Source organism: Phragmites australis, chromosome 12 (genome assembly GCF_958298935.1).
Source record: "Phragmites australis chromosome 12, lpPhrAust1.1, whole genome shotgun sequence".
Classification (NCBI taxonomy): Eukaryota; Viridiplantae; Streptophyta; class Magnoliopsida; order Poales; family Poaceae; genus Phragmites; species Phragmites australis.
Genome location: NC_084932.1, coordinates 513,365 through 531,442, shown reverse-complemented (window position 1 = coordinate 531,442; position 18,078 = coordinate 513,365). Strand labels below are relative to the sequence as shown.

Genomic DNA, 18,078 nt, shown 5'->3' with positions numbered 1-18,078 from the left:
ACTCCATACACATTAACCCAAACATGCTGAAGATATTGGCATGGTTCTATTTTCTGGCTCCATTCCTCAATAATCATCACCCCCTCCGCATTGCATGTCCTAATCTCTTTGATGGCCACCATGCGCTGCAAATCAACATGGCAAGGGAAAGGAACAATATATTCCCCGTTACCATGCTCCTGAACTTCCCACTGCCACTTGACAGGAATGAGACGAGCCAATTCCGATTTAATTAGTTCAGCCGGAATGTTACCTTCCTTGATGCGGATCCAAGCAGTCGCAGCCTCATTCTTGACCGATTTGGCCACACCGTCGTAAGGAATTTGAAAGAAACCCAGACCATCTCCAGCAAAACCACAGAAAACTGCAGATGGCTTCGGGGCACACAAAAGAGGGCATTGAGGAGTGAAATGCTCCTCCTCGCAAATCTGGCAACATAAGACAATCGGTTTCTTACCCTTATTAATCTGACCGGAATCGTCGTTCTTCTCCAAGAAACGTTTGCGTCCCTGATCAGCCGACTTGTGGATCTCTTTGCCCGCCTTGACACCGCAATCCTGCCCTTGAGAAGCATTTCCCTGGACATTTGCCGTGACCAGTGAAGGTGCCTACACATCAGACCGAACTCCACAGCCACGACCGGCGGCGCCCAGCATGTTCTCCCAGCATCTGTCGTTGCGGCCATGTCCGTAAGGCGCGAAGAAACGTGGTGGTCTATGTCTGCCACCCCCGTTTCCTCTTGCAGCATCACGGCTTCTGTTTCCACCTCCGGACGAGGAGCCACCACCTCCGTTGCCGCCATGTCCGCCATGGCCACCACCACGAGCAGCACTACTTCCACCGCTTCCTCCCCCAAAACCCCCGCGGTTCTTGCCTCCTCCAGCTCCGCCGGAAGACTGCCCACCGCCGGCCATATTGCCGTCGCAAATAGCCTTGACGAACGAGCGTCGATCTCCAAATACGGTGCCCGACCAATTAGGTTTAGCTCTACACCAAAGCCTGGACCGCAGAGAAGAAAGTCCTGGGAACCGGATGGCCCAAGCAGAGGGGAGCCCAACACGCACCGCGGCCCCACCTGCCAGCCCTAATTCAGCACCATCATTTGAATTTTGAATCTGAAGATCAGCCGAAGCAATCCGTCCGCCGGAGATGGAGACGAGTTGTCCATCCCGCGCCCAAAGACTGGCCGGAATCACATCTCCGAGAGAGCACCGGGGAGAAGTACGCAGCTTCGGCAGAGGGCCAGTCCATGGCTTAAGTCTTGCACCCAAAGAGTGCCTGGAATTTGCCGAATCTTTGAACCTGAGAACCGATGGTGCAGCCGGTGCACCCGCCGGAGATCCAACGGAGAAATTGGGATCAGGCGACGAAAGCATGATCGAAGGCGCAGCCCCATCGCCATCCTGAATCCCCACCGATGAAAGTGTCGATCGGAGAACCCCCGCCGCGATCGCTTGGTCTAGATGTTCCCGAGCACATGCACGACGCCTAGCCTCCTCCTGCTTGCTAGCGTCATCGAAGTCACGCTTGACCGCCCAGCGATGCCGGCGCGCCGCACGGATCGCAGGAAGCCAAGAGAAATGCCTATTGTTCCTGGCGAGGTGGTCTGGGCGGCGGTGATCGCCGGCGTCGCGGCTCATCTGTGTTGTTGGATGAGAATGTCTTTAAATCATGTGCTCAATTAAAAGGCAGATCAATTAGCATAATGCCCCATGTTTTTTTCTGTTCCCCTCTTTTTTAGTCACATTCATATATATATATTGTTCAACGGAGTAGTAAAAGGCAGAGATCCAAGCCTTGATACGTCCATTCCAGAGAAATTTCATTCACTGAACACATACATAATCAAGACAGGAAACCAAGAAACAAGTACCGGAATCATATTGCAGTTCAATTCCATTTCATGGTTTGAGAGGAAAGGCGCCTGCTTTATGCAATGCAACTTCCGGTCCAGTCCAGTCACCTCCATTGACCGACCACAACCGTAGCCGCCATTGTCAGTCACATCCAACTTCCTGAACGGATCCAGTCCAATCAGGGCCCAAAATGTGAGAGAGTCTATTGTCTACGAACGCGCATAATTTCCACAAGTAGGAAGATGAGCAATTAAAGAGCAACTTGAAGGAAAGGCTCATATAACAGTCGAAGTTCCAGGAAGCATGCAGTGTTTTGCTTCCTTGCCAGTCAGTGTTATGCAACAAATACCCTTGTGTTAGTTGCCTTTTGTCAACAAATACGAGTACTTTGTTCCTTCTTTTGTCAACAAATACTTGTTCTCTAGTTTTTTTTTAACACGGGATACCCTTTTCCATTACAAAAGCAACGGAATCATTTTTGACAGTCTCGACCTTACAACAAAATAGGAAATAGATAATAAAAGAGTAAGAACCAGTGTTCAGTAGACACCTATGTTCAATTTTTTTTACCGAAACGGGCGTCTCAATCCAAATCGGATTCTGACACCTATATCAGATTCTAAATTATATTTCGCGTATCTAGATTTTCTTCATCAAATCAGTCAACCGAATTCGAGTTAGATTCTAACATCCATATCTATCATACGTAGTAACACTGATAGAACCAGAATTAAGACCGTAAGATTTGAGATACAAGTATGGCCTCGAACCAGCTGATTCAAGGAAAATCAAAACGCAAAAAATGGGACAATCAACATGGACAAAAGTATCAAACACTATTGTTCAAGCAAAGCATTCATGTAAACAAAGACAAACAAAAAAAAAATTAACTGAAGAGGTAAATAGCATACATTTTTTTGCCAACAAATAAGTACTTTGTTCCTTCTTTCGTCAACAAATACTTGTTCCCTAGTTTTTTTTTAGAACACGGGGCACCCATTTTCCATTACAAAAGTAATGGAATCATTTATTACACTCTAAACTTACAGAAAAATAGAAAATAGACGATAAAAGAATAAGAACCAGTGTTTACCTAGACATCATGTCTAATTTTTTACCGAATCAGATACTCAAATCTAAGTGTATCAAATTTCAAATTATATTTCGTATATCTAAATTTTCTTTACTAAATCATACATCTAAACCTGAATCAGATTCCAACACCGTGTTTATCGTATGCGGGTAACACTGGTAAGAACTAAAATCAAGACCCGTACGATTTGAGGTACAAGTATAAACTCGAACCAGCTGATTCAGGGTAAAACAAAACGCAAAAAATGAGACAATCAACACAAACAAAAGTATCAAATACTCGTGTTGTTCAAGCCATTCATGTAAACAAAAACAAACCACTAAAAATTTTAGCGTAAAGAGGTAAATAGCATACATGACAACAGCAACGCTGAGGTGATTAAGTGTACAAGTAAAATGTCAACAATATTGTCACCAACTATACAAATGGTACCAGCTTTGCACAGCTCACGCTGAGCTTAATCATCATGATACTATCCGATCGTAATATATAGCAACCACAATCTCAAACTCGGCTTGAGATTTTACTCCAAAATTGTCCTGGTACCAAAAAGAATATTAATTGAAACAACAAATCATCTACAACTCCAAAGATGCCTCCGGAACTTCATCCGCTTAAACTGAAATGTCTGAATCATCTAGCATCTCAAATTAGTAGCTTCCCATTGGAGGCATCCCAAATGCTGGCATTGGTCCAGGACCCATTGGAGGCATACCCATTCCACCCATTGGAGGCATGCCCATTCCACCCATGGGAGGTGGAGGACCGCTCATACCAGGCATCGGTGGAGCGGGCAAGGCAAGAGGAAGCAATTGCGCGTACATGTTCTGCACAACAGAAAGCAACTTGTCATCCCAGCTGCTTAAGCATGAATGATTGGTTAATGAAACAAAAGAGGTGCGTGCACTTTAGATTACCTGCTGAGCAACAAGATCTTTTTCCTCGTTCTCTTTGGCTCTTTCTTCTTTTTGTGACTCAATCTTGTCCTTCACTAAATCATCGACCTTGCTGGTGTATTCACGAACCAACTGCATACACAGCAGGAATGTTATTATAGAAAACTGTGCGTAAATGAAAGTAGGCAAAGATATGGACAGAGATTATATACCTGCAACAGATATGGGAAAGCAAAGTCCACCATGTTGTTCACCCATGCAAGCTCAAGAGCAACATCCGGCCGAATCAAGTCATAACAAATGAAGAGGCAAGAAGCAAAGCATTCTTTCTTCCCCTGCATTATATGTTTGGATATGTTTACTACGCAGAAATGCAATACCAAGCAGGCAATTACTACTGCAGTACTGCTAGATTTTTTTGTCTATGTTGAATTGGCTTATCGCTAGGTCCCATATCATCAGTCATCACCCAATTCATCAAGAAAAACACATCACAGTGATGTTGCCATAGAATGGGTTTAAAACAAACCTGCTCGATAAAATAGACAAGCAAGTCCTCTGACAGCTCACGGTCACCAGACTGTGAGCATGTCTCCATGCAATCCTTGTACATGTTGTCTTTCTTCGATAGAGCAATGGATTGCTTCCATCTGCCAGCCTTCTTGTAAATGTAGGCAGCAATCCTCCTCATCTCAAGCAATTCATGCTTCTCAAGCTGCTCAAGATATGCACTCACAGGTTATACAATTAAAAGCCAAAACAACAAGCATTGCACATTTATCTAGTTTATTTTTACCTTCTGGGCAAGACTTATCTGATCAAAGTTATCGTGCATATCAACTGATTCACGGAGTCTCTCGTAGTCTTCCTCTTCAACATAAAGCTCATTCAACGCTTCATTCACAGCAGTGACATTGTTACTCTGAACTGCAACCATATACGGCTTCACAAGATGCAACTGACCAGCCTGCTCAAAGAGCAACAAAAGAATATTTTGAAATGGAATTTGGAACTGAGATTCCAAGTGCATAAAGGAAATTAAGTTTTCATTAAGATACAAACCTTGCGCATTATGTCTACAACTCTGGTATGATCTAAACGAAGCGCAAGCACATTTAGCATATCATTGATGAGATCTGGGTGCTCTTGCAAATAGAAGTGCACTGCCTTGTAATATAGCTCAACATTTGCAATTTTAACACAAACATCCTTGAACTGCATATGATCCCATGCATCTGGAGAATGGTTCATGATAGTGGTGGCAGCATTGTCAAATTCATCATACTGTATGTATAGGTAGGTAAGTTCTTTCCAGTGTTGTTGCTCATCACAAGCCCGGATAAGCTTAGGAATGTTGAGACGGGTGGAGAAAAGTTTGATGTGTTCCATTAGCTTCTCAGTGCGGTATCTAGCATACAGAACTCCCAATTCTGTAAAGATGCCCATGTGTGCACGTTCAAGCCCAAGACCACTCTCCATGAGAGAGATAAGTTCACTGAAGCATCCTCTATTTTGGTAGTATTCACTCACTTCTTCCAAGTCATCAACCTAGACAAAAGAAGGTATATCAGAAAGGAAAAGATTCAAAAGCTTTATCAGAAACTAGAACAAATATCAAATATGTTGCTCCAGCTTATATACCTGGACAATAATATTGAGACCACATATCTGCGCAAGACGGAACTCCTCAGCGTCAACACATGCAAAGCAGACCTCCTTCCATGTTTTAGCGCTGTTAGCCTTGCGAGCAGCATCCACAGCACCTTGGAACTGCTTCAGCTTAACCAGGGTAACAGCCAGCTTAGCCCAGTTTGAGATGAAGGCATAGATTATCTTTGCAGCTTCATATAGTTCTTCATCATACAGACGGTCACCAACATTTTGGAGGTTGGCAACATTTGGCATAAGAATGAATTCTTCAATGTCACTGAGTCTATCAATCTTGGCATATGCAAAGATGAGTTCTCCATCAACTTTGGGCTCTCTTGCCTTTTGCCTTACCATCAGAAGGTACTTAACTAAATCATTGTACACATTGGCTTCCTCAGCAGCACGGATGACATCAAGGAAATGTGCTGCATCATCTGCACGAATGAAGGACTCAATTGCCTCGCTGACTAAACCTTCACGTAACTGGGCCTTAGCAACCTGGCTCCAAACAGCATCTTCTTCAACACGGAATGCAAACTCTTCAGCTCTTTCTATGCTTCGGATGTTATCCAAGAGAACATTGACAGCCTGCACATTTAAGTTGAACTTCTTGAATATAGCAAAAGCCTCCTCGTACAGTTGTGCTTCAACAGCAACTTCTCCAACGGCAGGCCCATCAAAGTTGTCCAATCTGTTAACATAGTCCATGACTCTGGATGGATCCGCCTTGATGGCGGTCAAGATGAGCAGGTTCTGCAGATTGAAGTTTCCACTGAACGCGGAATTCTGAAGGACAATCTTTTCGAGAAGCTCAATCAGTTCATGAGGGAGGTCGGCTGTCATGAAAGCCTTGACAGCAGCAGACACTTGCTCAGGGCTCTTGCTCTCAGGCAATGCAGTAGAAACCACTTGGTCAATGAGTTGCCTCCTATATTCATTTTCGGGCTGAAGAACTTTATCCCACAGATCACCATCCATTCTTTCAACCACATATCTGACATTTCAAAAATGTAATATGAACATGTAAGCATCACTCGATGGATATAAAGATTTAGAAGAAACACAAGGCATCAGAAGAACAAAAATAATTACACACCTAGCTTGCAGCTTGAACAGTGAGTTTTTGTTAGTGACATTAATAAGCTCATCATCACACTGCCCACGTCTGTAAGCAACAACAGCAAGTGTAGGATCCCGCTTTTCACAGTATTTACCCACTACACGAGAGTCATAAAATGGGTTGGTGGTAAGGAAATGCTCTGGATTATTGTTGCTGTCAATGATGATTTTCCCAAGAGCATTATGGACATGCACATCTTGGCTACCCTCGCTCACTAAATGCTCCAAGAACTGTGTGAGCAACCGTAGGCGGTTCCTGGTTAACATATTAAACAAATGAGACCAACAGAAAAAGGGGGATGTGAATCATGTGACTGCAGACTGGAGGAATAAGGGAATTGAACCTCTTCTCGCATTCGTCAACTAGTGGCTCAACAGGAAGGAGAGAACGAACAGAGAGAATCAAACCCTTGATGAAATCTTCAGGGCACTCGTCATCGAGTAGTTGCCCCACTACCAAGGGAGCATTTCCAGGATTCACCTACAAACCAGAGAAAAAGAAATAAGCATTCTCATGCTCAACATACTATGTGAAGAATGACACCCAAAATAACACTGAGTTCAATGAGGTACATACTTTCTGTACATAACCTTCGATATACCGAAGCATATTGTTCGTATACAGATAGTGAGTTAGATCTGGAACAAAACCAAAGCGGTCACAAACATTAATCAGTGGGCGGGCATCAGGTAGTTTTGCTTCCATCAAAAAGTTCTTTGTCTTCTCAGCATCATAAAAGTTAGACTCTCTGGTTACGCGTTCAACTTCTTTGATCTGTCCAGTCCTTGCAGCTGCTTCTATGTATTTGAAATGGATATCTGGGTCCTCACTATTGCATGCAAAGAAATATAAGGTGTGTTACATTCAGAAAAAAGGTGTTTGAAAATTATCAACACCAGGAGTAACTACCTGGAGCTCAGATAGGATCCCAAGAAAAAGTAAAGGCCCTCGTAAGATTTGAACTGCTCAAATAGTTTTATACAAGCGTCAACTCCTAGCTGATCCGAGTATTCTTTCGCAGCCTGCAGATGTGCCACAGATTTCACAATAATTAGAACCAATAAGGAAGAAAGAAGTGATAGAGGAAAAGAAAAGAAAGGTTACATGAAACTGAGCAGGATTACCTGCACAACTATTTGAAGATTTCCCCTCAGATTGACCAGTAGAAGGTCCTTCATGCACTCTAATGCCCACTCAATTGAAAGGGTGCCAAAGAACTCAACAAGTGCCTGTGCAAGAAAGTTGTTAATGGACAAAACAATAACAGAACATATTTTTAACATAACTGAAGACTACAATACAAACCTGTGGCTCAATGGCATGGGTATTTACAATGACACGCTTGATGTCAGGTAACTCTGCGTAATGCTGCATCACAACATATAATATTAGTTACACAGAAAAGCAAAGAGAAATAATTAACCGCACCAATGCAAAGGTACTGACCTGGAGGGCTCGCAGGTACAAGCCAGCCTTTTCACACAGCTGAGCAATACGAGGGCGGTCGTAATGACTGAACATACCATTAGCAAGAATGGCATCAGCAACGTTTGGGTACGTCACTAAGTTGATCTCCAAAACCTAAAATGCATTCAGACAAAAGCCGCTGAGCAATGAAACAATGTACAGGTCTAGGGTAACCACTCTTGTTAGAAGGGGAAAACAAATGCTAACCTTGGTTTGAAGAAAAGCATGCTCTGGCAAGTTAGGTTTCAAAACATCCAACAGAAAAGCTGTTGCCTCTCGTATCAAGTTTCTCTGTTAACACAAGCATATAAGCCATGGCATGCAACCTAATTTCATAGTAAAGACTAGGAAGGCCAAAATGAATGTTGCTAGACCACAAAGAATTTAGGATACCTGAAGGAAGAGATCAGTTATAGTATTATAATCTATTGGACAACCTCCCTCCATTTGTGACATCATGAGAGCAAAGTTCACAGCACCCTGGTAAAGAAGATATAGGATAGAGGATAGACAGTGAGGCAGAGATCAAAAAAGATTAAAGAACCCAACAAAGAAGTACCAAATGTCCCATCTAAGCCCAATTTTGTTTAAACAACCAATTACCTGTGGATCCGTGCGTAAGATGGTCTGGAGGAGGAAGAGATAATCTGGAGTGTACCCAACCTGGAAACCAAAAGTTTTAGGTCAACAGTACATTTCAAAGCTAAACTCAGGTCAAAATTTCAACAAAACCAAAAAAAACATACCTGCTTTGAATATATAAGTATCTTGTCAAACTCTCTCCTTTCAGCAAAAGCAGCAACAACTTTAGGGGTCGCCCTAGCCTTTATGTATATTTTCAGTGCAAGATCATTGTCCACAGTCTACATCAAATGGTACACGAAATGATTAGTGGACAATCCAGACATAAAACAGTGAATGCAATTTGATAAGCACAGTAAAATCCATGCAATCAATAAACACAGCACAACACATGTCTTACCTTGACAAGATCTCCAAGTTCTTCACTGCACTCCAGCTTGTCTTCTGCCAACCAATTTTCCAGAAGGTTCTTTTTGTTCTGATTGACAACAAGTCGAGATAGCTCAAGAGACTCGAAGGCATTGAGCTTCCCTCGAGTTAGCAATGTACCAAAGTACTGCAATAATGGGGGTGTTTGCCCAGCTTGCACAGGAACACTCTGCAATTTTAAGCAATACCAACAACAATTCAGTTAAGCAAAGGAACCTACATGAAATGAGGATTAATGGTATATGTGTAAATTAGTCCTGAGATATGGAGAGTAAATGAGATTTTAATTATAGTACTTTTCAGTTGTATCCAATAATACTCCAAGGAATGACCAGTAACCACAGGTTTCTCTTTTACAATACACAAAACCAAATTAACAGAGCCCCACAATTTTATCAACATTCTAGGACAGCAGTCACTTTGCTGAATTTACTATGTAAGAGTCGGATTAATATGTACAACCAACATATCAAGCACACTTCATAATTCCACACAGTTGGTACCAACAAGAATGGTTGGCACATTGAGAATGAACAAAGGTGGTGCCAGAGAAAAGAAGGTACATAAACGTTAATAGCTTCCTAGGCAAAAGAACAAGAAACTCACCTGAAATTTGGCAACAGTCTCAGGTGTTCTCAGGAGGCCCTGAGGAGATTCTGCAGCCAGCTCAGCTGCTTCTTTGTATTTTGTTTGTGCAAACAGTTCCTGGAATCTTTGCACAACCTGCAAATATACAATTCAGAATATCAAGAAAACTAAATCCAACTACACAGATTCTGTAACTTCCACACCAGTATAGAGCATCAAAATTTGCATGACTGCAAGGATAATGATGCATGAGGTGTTTGTGTGAACCACTAAAGTACAAGCAGCAAAAGCAATAAGTACTCCTGTAGCAGTGCCATTGACAGATTACCCTGTCACAAGAAGCTACAGGTGAAAACAGCTAGTGCCATATCAGCCTATTTGTCAAGTATGTGATGTTTCTAACTATAAACTAACCTGGGAGTAAAAGCTGTGATAAGAAATGATCAAGCAAACAGTTTGATAAGATGCACCATACTAATAAATTAGGGAGATATAGTTCAGTGATCTAGCAAGTAACAGTGGTTTACAGGATAAAATAGGTTACTAGTCACTAGTCAGTCCAAAACTGGTACAACAAAGAAATTAAAAAAATATGGGCATAAGTAACAGCCAATAAAGTTCTGCCAACATAGTAGCTTACCAAGTTCTCTGCACCAGGAAGATTAGCTCTCTTGGCAAGATTCACAGCGAGCTCAAGGTTGTTTAACTGCATGCCAAAATTGTGTTAAACAAATTATCTTACAGATCGGGAAAGGAAGTCCAGAGGTGTAGGAGATCATACTTGACCACTGACAAAAGGCACAATGGTTGCATCATTAACTGTGGCATGTAAAACCTGCCCTCTCCTGTTGATGGCATAAAAACCACCTGTTGTGGAGGATTCTGCTGTCAAGAAAATAGGATCTGGGCTGATTCTATTTCTGTAAACTGCTGCAGCAGTTTCCAAGTCATATACAAACAAAAGGCCAAGCTTTGTAATTACATAGACAAGGCCATACTTTTGTGAGATCTGTAGTAAAAATGAAATGGAAACATATTAGATCCATCATGTGAAATTCTAACAGTGAATAATTTTGCACCTAAGATGATCACCTGCATCGCCACAGGAAAATCATCCTGGAAATCTGGTGGAAAGAAGAGGTCGGCTTGCTTCTTAGAAAATCCAGGCTTCCCTGCAATAAAACGATTGGTAACAACAAAGGTGACAACAGTGGACTAAAATGTAAACAAGAAAAGAAGTTTACAAGGGGGGGAAACAGGGCGAGAGAAAAAGAGGCAGTTGTGTACTTGATTGCACTATTGGAAATTTGAATGTGGCACTGAAAAGAATCAAAAACAAGTTTGAGAATTTTCAAATTCAGACCTGGCTGGGCACCCAATTCAATAACATGTAACTTTGAAGTGATCTGTCCAGCATTAATTGTCTTTGAGGCAAAACAGATAAGTGTTGACGGGTTCTCGTTACCAACAACCTGGATAGGTGACAAAAAGCAAAATTGTTAAATAACTAATGTTAGAAACAAAACAAGAATATAAGCGACACAAAGTAACTTAGTGTACCTTAAATGTTGCAAAAGATGCTGCATGGGCTTCGAGTGCTTGGCTACGCTGCTGATCAACAGAAAAAAGTTGCATATTTCCCTTCACCAGTTGTGGCCTCTGATAGCGTGAAAAGGAGGGTATGCCAATATGAGTAGATATAAGAAAGTATTATACAACTACTCCCTACAGAAACTACTCCTAGTTTGAAAAAAATGAGTTTTACGGACACAATGTTCCAAATCATAAGAGGATTAGAGCAGACATTAGAAGTAGGAGATACAAGAGTAGCATATGCCTATTAAATCACATTGATCAGTGATCTGTCTATTATGATGATACTTGCAAAAACCAATTCTGTAAGAGTGTACCTCTGGAGCACCAGGTGCGATTCCAATAAGAACAAGCCACTTCTCCGATGGGTCACATCGATAGTTGATGATTTGATTATTTGCCAAATTAGCTGTCCTATCAAACATCTTGGCAGGTTCAGAATCACCTTCAATTGACCAATGATAAACTGATGTTTGTGTTACTAAACCCAACAGCTTAGGAGTGATCCATTTCCAAAACACAACCTGCAATTGAAAAGTAAAGTTATGTATCTCAAGAAATTCTTATCGAGTATTTAAATAAAAAAAGGTGGAAGAACATTTGAAAGACTTTTTTTACCTGCTCTGGCATCTGATGAGACTTTATTTTCGTTTTAGCCTCGATATTAAATATTTGAAGGTGATCCTGTGTTGTTCCAGATATTTGAGCTGCAAAAAAAATCAGCAAAGATTTATGTCATTGCAAACTACAGGGTACTCAACAATCAACATAGAGTTTGAAATAGAAAGCAAGCAGTGCTTGATATAAGAATGTTTGGAGAAGGCAGCTCCCTAGATCTTTTATGAAGGCAATAATAGCTAGTAAGATCCTTGCTGACAATGTCTGAATTAGTCATTTGAACCAAAATGGCTACACTTGGAATAATTTTGATTTTACGAGCATTATTTCATGCCATTATCACCTTATTTGCAATTGCTGGTATTGGCGTCAATCTGATGCCAGTAAGCAAGTATGTTATGTATGGAAATGGAGTAACTGAACCAAATTCTAAGTTGGAGTTCCATTCTGTCGCAACTAAATGAACCAAAACAATCGGCAAATTAACAGCAAAGCGCTATCTTTAACAGGAACATATTTTAAACAAGTCGTGTCAAGCAACCGTTAGAACTATAATGTTCCTTTTATCCCATGACCATGTTATGTTCAATTAAAGTGGCATCATTTGTACAAATTCAGATGCCTCAAACTAAACTAACAAGGGGAGAATAGTAAGGAACCAAAGAATAGATCGCCGCTGAAATCTTAGAGATCCCAATTTGAGCCTCTGGGGCATGAGATCCCGGTGGAGTGGAGTTGAGCGAATGAGTAACACAGTAGATCTAGGAGCGGTAGGTGGGGAACCTTTGAGTGCGAGGATTCTGGTGTTGGGGTTCATGAGCGCGGAGTCGGCGGTGATGGGTCGTCGGAGTGGCTGCATGGGCATGGCCATGTCGACGATGACGACGCTGTTCTGCGGGGAGGTCTCGCGGACGCAGATGTACTTCTCCGACTCCATGGTGACATGGGTGAAGGTGACGAACTGGGGCGCGATGCCCAGGCTCGTCAGCTGCAGCAAACAGCCACCGGGAGGCGATGAGTGAAACCGAAGCGGAGAGATCTGCAGATGCGAGAAGGGGAAGAGATGCGAGTATTACCGTGAGAGCCTCGCGCATGGCGATGGGGGCGTTGGCCGCCGCCATGGCGAGGGGCGGGGCGGGGCGGGGCGGGATCTCTCTCGGTCTCGAGTCGGGAGAGATCGGATCTGGAGAAGAGAAGCGAAGACAAAAGGAGAGGGCAATTATAATACAGTATTACAGTATATGGTGCTCTTTTACTAATTAGTCCTTGGTGCCCTGTCTTTTTTAACTTTATTATGAGTTTAAGGACAAATGAATTAAAAAAAACACAAACAGGTCAAAATGTATACATATATCTCAATTCTAATGGTATCATATCTTATCACTTACTACCTAGTTGATAATTTACACGGCACTTTGACATTTTTATTTTAACCTAATGATAATGTTTGCCTTTTACTTAGCTCTTTATAATGCTAGAGTCTTTCAACATCATAAGTCACTTTGTGTTTTTTTCATGGATTCGAACTTAACAATAATGGTGTAAAGGAGTGTGCCGGATCGAGCTAGATGGATAGGAGTGGTGAAATATGTTGGTAGGAACACATTAGTCTATAGTGTAAGAGAAGTACTTTTTTATTTGTTCGTTTCTTTCATTTTTGTTTGTTGGGTTGTTTATCCGTAGCCTTTCGCAAAATATGCCTCCTAGGTAATTGACATGGTCATCATACGAGAAAGAAAGGAAGGGAGTAGCATGTGGATGATATATCACCTTGTAATTATGCTAACTAGGCTATGCCAACCAATGGTTGTTCCAACTGCATGGCAACCGTGTTTGGTGGCTAACTACCACAAACTGAGCCCCACTATGTATATGTCAAATGGTTTTATTCTAGATTTTTAGAAATCTCATACACCCAACGGCATAGCAACCGTGTTTTATGGCTAACTATCACAAACTAAGCCCCACTATGTACATGTCAGATAGTTTTATTCTAGATTTTCAAGAATCCCATAAACCCTTTATTATTGAGCTAAGGATGAATACATGATTATGAATCACTTATTCGTTAATATGCAAAAGGGTACAGTATTTCATAATGACCTAGCAACAATGAGTCACGATATCATGGTGCAATTATTGTGATCCATAGATTGTATATGGCTTAAAAGGACAAATGGTAAACAAAGGAATATATGAGTAATCATTTTTGCATATCTCACTCGTGAGAGAAAAGTATTCCACTTGAGTAGGTTAGCGTTATAATAAGCTATGGTTTAGATATTCCTTATCTCATAGCTGGAAAGTGAGAATTATGGTTCAAAATGAACTAAAGCATACTAGTTACTAGAGCAATGTTCTTTCTTCCATAACACCCTTAGTCTTTTGTTGTTATATATGACAATGTGAGTATATTGCTCCCAGGTTTTAATGAGGAATTGTATACGACTATCAATATTTGTAATATAAATATAGGGATACATATATGACCATATATTACAAGGAGGGACACGGTATTTATATAGGTTCAAGCTCTGAGTGGATAATAATTATACATATATCATGTCTTGCTTTGATTATTCTTAGGATCAGAGTTTGTAATAGGAGGTTTATGGATCTAATCCCAAGAAACTAGACAGATTTTGTAATACCCGGCCTATTAGTGTTCTGGTTTCGGCTGTGTAGCCTAAGTGTTCCGGTGTAGTGAGTTTAGTACCAGTTTTGTAGTTTAAATAGGTTCGGACTAACTTATAAGCATTTGTATTCTACATAGCACATCCGGGTTAACCCTTTTATACAATGCGATGATGAAAGTGTACGAGAGGTGTTATGCGCACGTGAGCCCGCCCCATGCGGAGGCTGGGTTATAAGCAGATTTTGTAGGCAGGGTGTTGCATATGGTATTCAGAGTCAAATATTAATGGGCTTGGGTATTACAGATTTCTCTCATCCTTCTATAGTTGGGTAACTTGAACGTATCCTACTCGGACTCCTCCAGACACAATCTTTCTAATTTGTTGATCTCATGGATATATAGGGGATATTTCCCGAATAAGAGATAGCTTCCTTATTCTATACGAGTACATTTCTTGTATTTTATCTTCATATATTCCTTCGTGGTGGTTACGATATACACCAGATCGAGTAAGATATGCAAGATTATCGTATACCCCCTGTAGATATAAGATGTTTATAGAATATATAAGAATAAGTATATATCCTCAGTTTGATACTTAATTGTTTGCAACAAGACAACAACCATTTGGGGGTGTATTTGGAATACCTACATTCAAAAGTACTACAAGAAAACATGGCTATTGATCGACACAACCAACGACAAGGTGTAACACTCAGCATAATAATTAATAAGAAGGCATGTTTGTAGAGTTTTTTATTCTTATATTTTTTATAACTAATATTTAAATAAATAGATTTATGATGATAAGATTTGTATAAATAGGCGTCTAGCGCCCTCTGAAAGTTTTATCACTAATATTTAAATAAATAGACTTCTGATGATAAGATTTGTATAAAAAGGCGTCTACCACCCCTGAAATGGTTGCAGCCCTGTAACACCCTGATTTTCAGATTTCTCAAATTTCTAAAATTTTCCAAGAGTATTGAATAGCTTCACTAGTAGTATAGGTTTAAAACCTATTTTTTTTTAATCAATCAATCAATATAGGTTATTATTTTGTGTGCATTGCATGCTGAGTTTTGCTAGGAGCCAGGTAAATGCATTAGAGTTCCTTTTTCTTTTCTTTCTCTTTGGTGTTTTGAGTGAAAAAGATTTTGAAAAGGTTTTTACAAAACTCAGTAGTGAATAAGTTAAGGATCTTAATGGTTGGAATTCAAAATCTTTGAATTCAACATCTATTCAATCTTTGATCATACCTGATCCTTCTCCAGGTCAAATCAAATCTTATTCAAATCTTTGTTAAAAGCCAATCACTCCTCTTTCTCAAATTCTACCCAAATCCTAATTCAAATTTCTTATCTACTCCTATTCTTGTTCAACCTTATCTTTTCGTTTCTCTCAAATTCACTCCAAACTCAATTCAAATTCAAATCCTATTCAAATTTCTCTGCAAAAGTTTCTTTTCTAAACCCTAAATATGTCTAAAGTGTCTTTGGGCTCAATCTTGCTCAAGTCCAAACCCTTAGCCAAGTCTTCTAGATGGCCCAACAAAGGATCCACGAAATCAGTAAATTTTCGCGGACTCCTGGACAGTCTCATCTTCGCGTGACGTTTTGGAGTTCAAAACGGCCTCAAATGCAAATCTTGACAATACCAAAGTTGTAGGTCTCATCGAGAGCTTCGATTTGAACCTATGGAAGTCACCTTTTGGATAATAGAGCTGGGAGTTATGGCCCCCGAAATCAGTGCTGCGCAGAGAAGTCCGAGTTGAGACAGTTTATCTTGTGGCGCATTTTTGGAAATCAAGATGACGTTTTCAGAAGTTCCAATGACTACCAAAGTTGTATATCTTTTCGAGTACTACAATTTAGAATCAAGAAACGTCCAATTTGGAGTCCGGACGACGGAGATATCATCCTCGCAATACAGAGCTGCGAAAAAGGAAACCGTAACCGACTCGAACTCGAATCCAACTCGTGTTCGGTTTGGACTCTACCTCATCCAGCCGTCCCTAGCCCTATATATATGAGTTGCACGCCCTCTCTTACATCTATTTCATGTCCCCAAGCCCTAGAAGTCGCTGCTGCTCTGTCCGTGAGTCGCCGGAGCGCCGCCGTTCGCCGGAGTCGCCGCCGCCGCCGCCCGTGATGCGCTACGTCGTCTTCTCCGCGAATTCTTCTTCCTCGACGACCAAAGCAACGTGAGAACCTCTTCTTCTCCTCCCTTACTACTGTTTTAGCATCATACTAAGTCCCTAGTAAAGCCCTAGCCCCGATCAAAGCCCGATCTATGCCGCTATGGTCGTCACCGTCGCGAACAGCAGCAAAACAGCCACGCTGTAGCTGATTGGCATTGATGTTCCCGACCGATCAGAGGTCAAATCACCAAGCCCTTTCACCGGTGCATGCCCCATGATGTTCCCCACGCCCTCACCAACCCGTTTGGCCAGTAGATTAGCCAAACTACCGCAATCAAGGTTGACATACCCGCTGTCCGGTTTCTGCACGTGTTCAGCACGCGCACTGGATTTGCATTCGCGTTCCCCGTCAACCCGAAAGCCGTATGGATGCACCAACCGTGTCACGACGTGTCCCATGGAGTCTTCTACGTTACCCTAGGAGCCCATCCCCGTTTGTGCAGCGACACGACCAGGACACCATTGCCAACCACAGCATGTCGCAGCCATCACCCGTTTCATCTATGCTGATCGTTCTTGCTCTTAGTGGATGATCTACCAAAACCCATGCCATAGCATTGTGTTCCCGGGTTATATGAACATCCTTGTTCAAACGGTTTCTCAAATTTCATAGCCAATCTCCTGGAACGCGAGTGTCTTCGTTCCTGCATTTGTTCGCGGTCACCACCAAACCTAGAAGCAGTCATCGCTGTTTTGCCGCTACCTCGGATGACCCCTTCCAAAACCAACCATACCACTGAGTTAGTCTTTCCGCGTTCTATGCTATGCTCCCCTCGTTTCACTGAAACACCACTGAAGCCGACATTGATGTTTGTGGCCACATGCCCGATCGCCATCTCCGACAAAACCCGAACCACCACCACTACATATAGTCACCAGTAGTATCCTTAACCTAGAAGCATAACCTTCAGCCTTTTTGATCCATCATAGATGGTCGATACTAGATCTTAGCATATCCTTCTTTAATCCAAGATGGTACTTGCATAGCATGCCAAGTCAGAGTCACATCATTCTCCTTAGCCTAGTCAGTGAAGTCTAGTCTACCATAAACTTCTTGAATCTTGCGCAATGACGTTGTCAAGCCTAGCGCAATGATTGCACAATAAACTTTTTTTCCATAGAAAGATAACTCCAGTAAATTAGTCTTTCTTTTCAGTCTAATCCATATCCCAAAAGCTGTTCTATTTTTATCTTAACTCCGATTTAGGCGATCCTTGCGTCTAAATATTTCTAAAATCATCCCTATCCAACCATAGTATTTTTAAAGTGTTTTGATGATGTTTGGTATGTTGTTCTTAGTGTTTTCCTTTGTGTTGTTTGTCGGTAGTTCTCGCGATTAGTCGATAACGTT

At 41.5% G+C, this 18,078-nt stretch overlaps 1 protein-coding gene across 1 annotated transcript; it reads right to left on the bottom strand.

Moving 5' to 3' along the window:
- Nucleotides 1-3,251: 3,251 nt before the first annotated feature.
- On the bottom strand, nucleotides 3,252-13,101 carry LOC133886807 (clathrin heavy chain 1-like). The gene is made up of 29 exons (XM_062326652.1): nucleotides 12,969-13,101; nucleotides 12,676-12,880; nucleotides 11,893-11,981; nucleotides 11,592-11,798; nucleotides 11,242-11,340; nucleotides 11,045-11,153; nucleotides 10,774-10,853; nucleotides 10,463-10,690; nucleotides 10,322-10,387; nucleotides 9,700-9,816; nucleotides 9,065-9,262; nucleotides 8,829-8,945; nucleotides 8,686-8,745; nucleotides 8,476-8,562; nucleotides 8,290-8,373; nucleotides 8,062-8,196; nucleotides 7,921-7,983; nucleotides 7,740-7,844; nucleotides 7,525-7,637; nucleotides 7,192-7,444; nucleotides 6,959-7,095; nucleotides 6,592-6,870; nucleotides 5,487-6,489; nucleotides 4,908-5,393; nucleotides 4,642-4,812; nucleotides 4,375-4,560; nucleotides 4,058-4,180; nucleotides 3,867-3,977; nucleotides 3,252-3,776 (listed from the first exon to the last, which is right to left on the bottom strand). The coding sequence occupies exons 1-29, from the start codon at nucleotides 13,011-13,013 to the stop codon at nucleotides 3,600-3,602; spliced, it is 5,133 nt and encodes a 1,710-aa protein (XP_062182636.1). The 5' UTR covers nucleotides 13,014-13,101; the 3' UTR covers nucleotides 3,252-3,599.
- Between the last annotated feature and the right edge of the window lie 4,977 nt (nucleotides 13,102-18,078).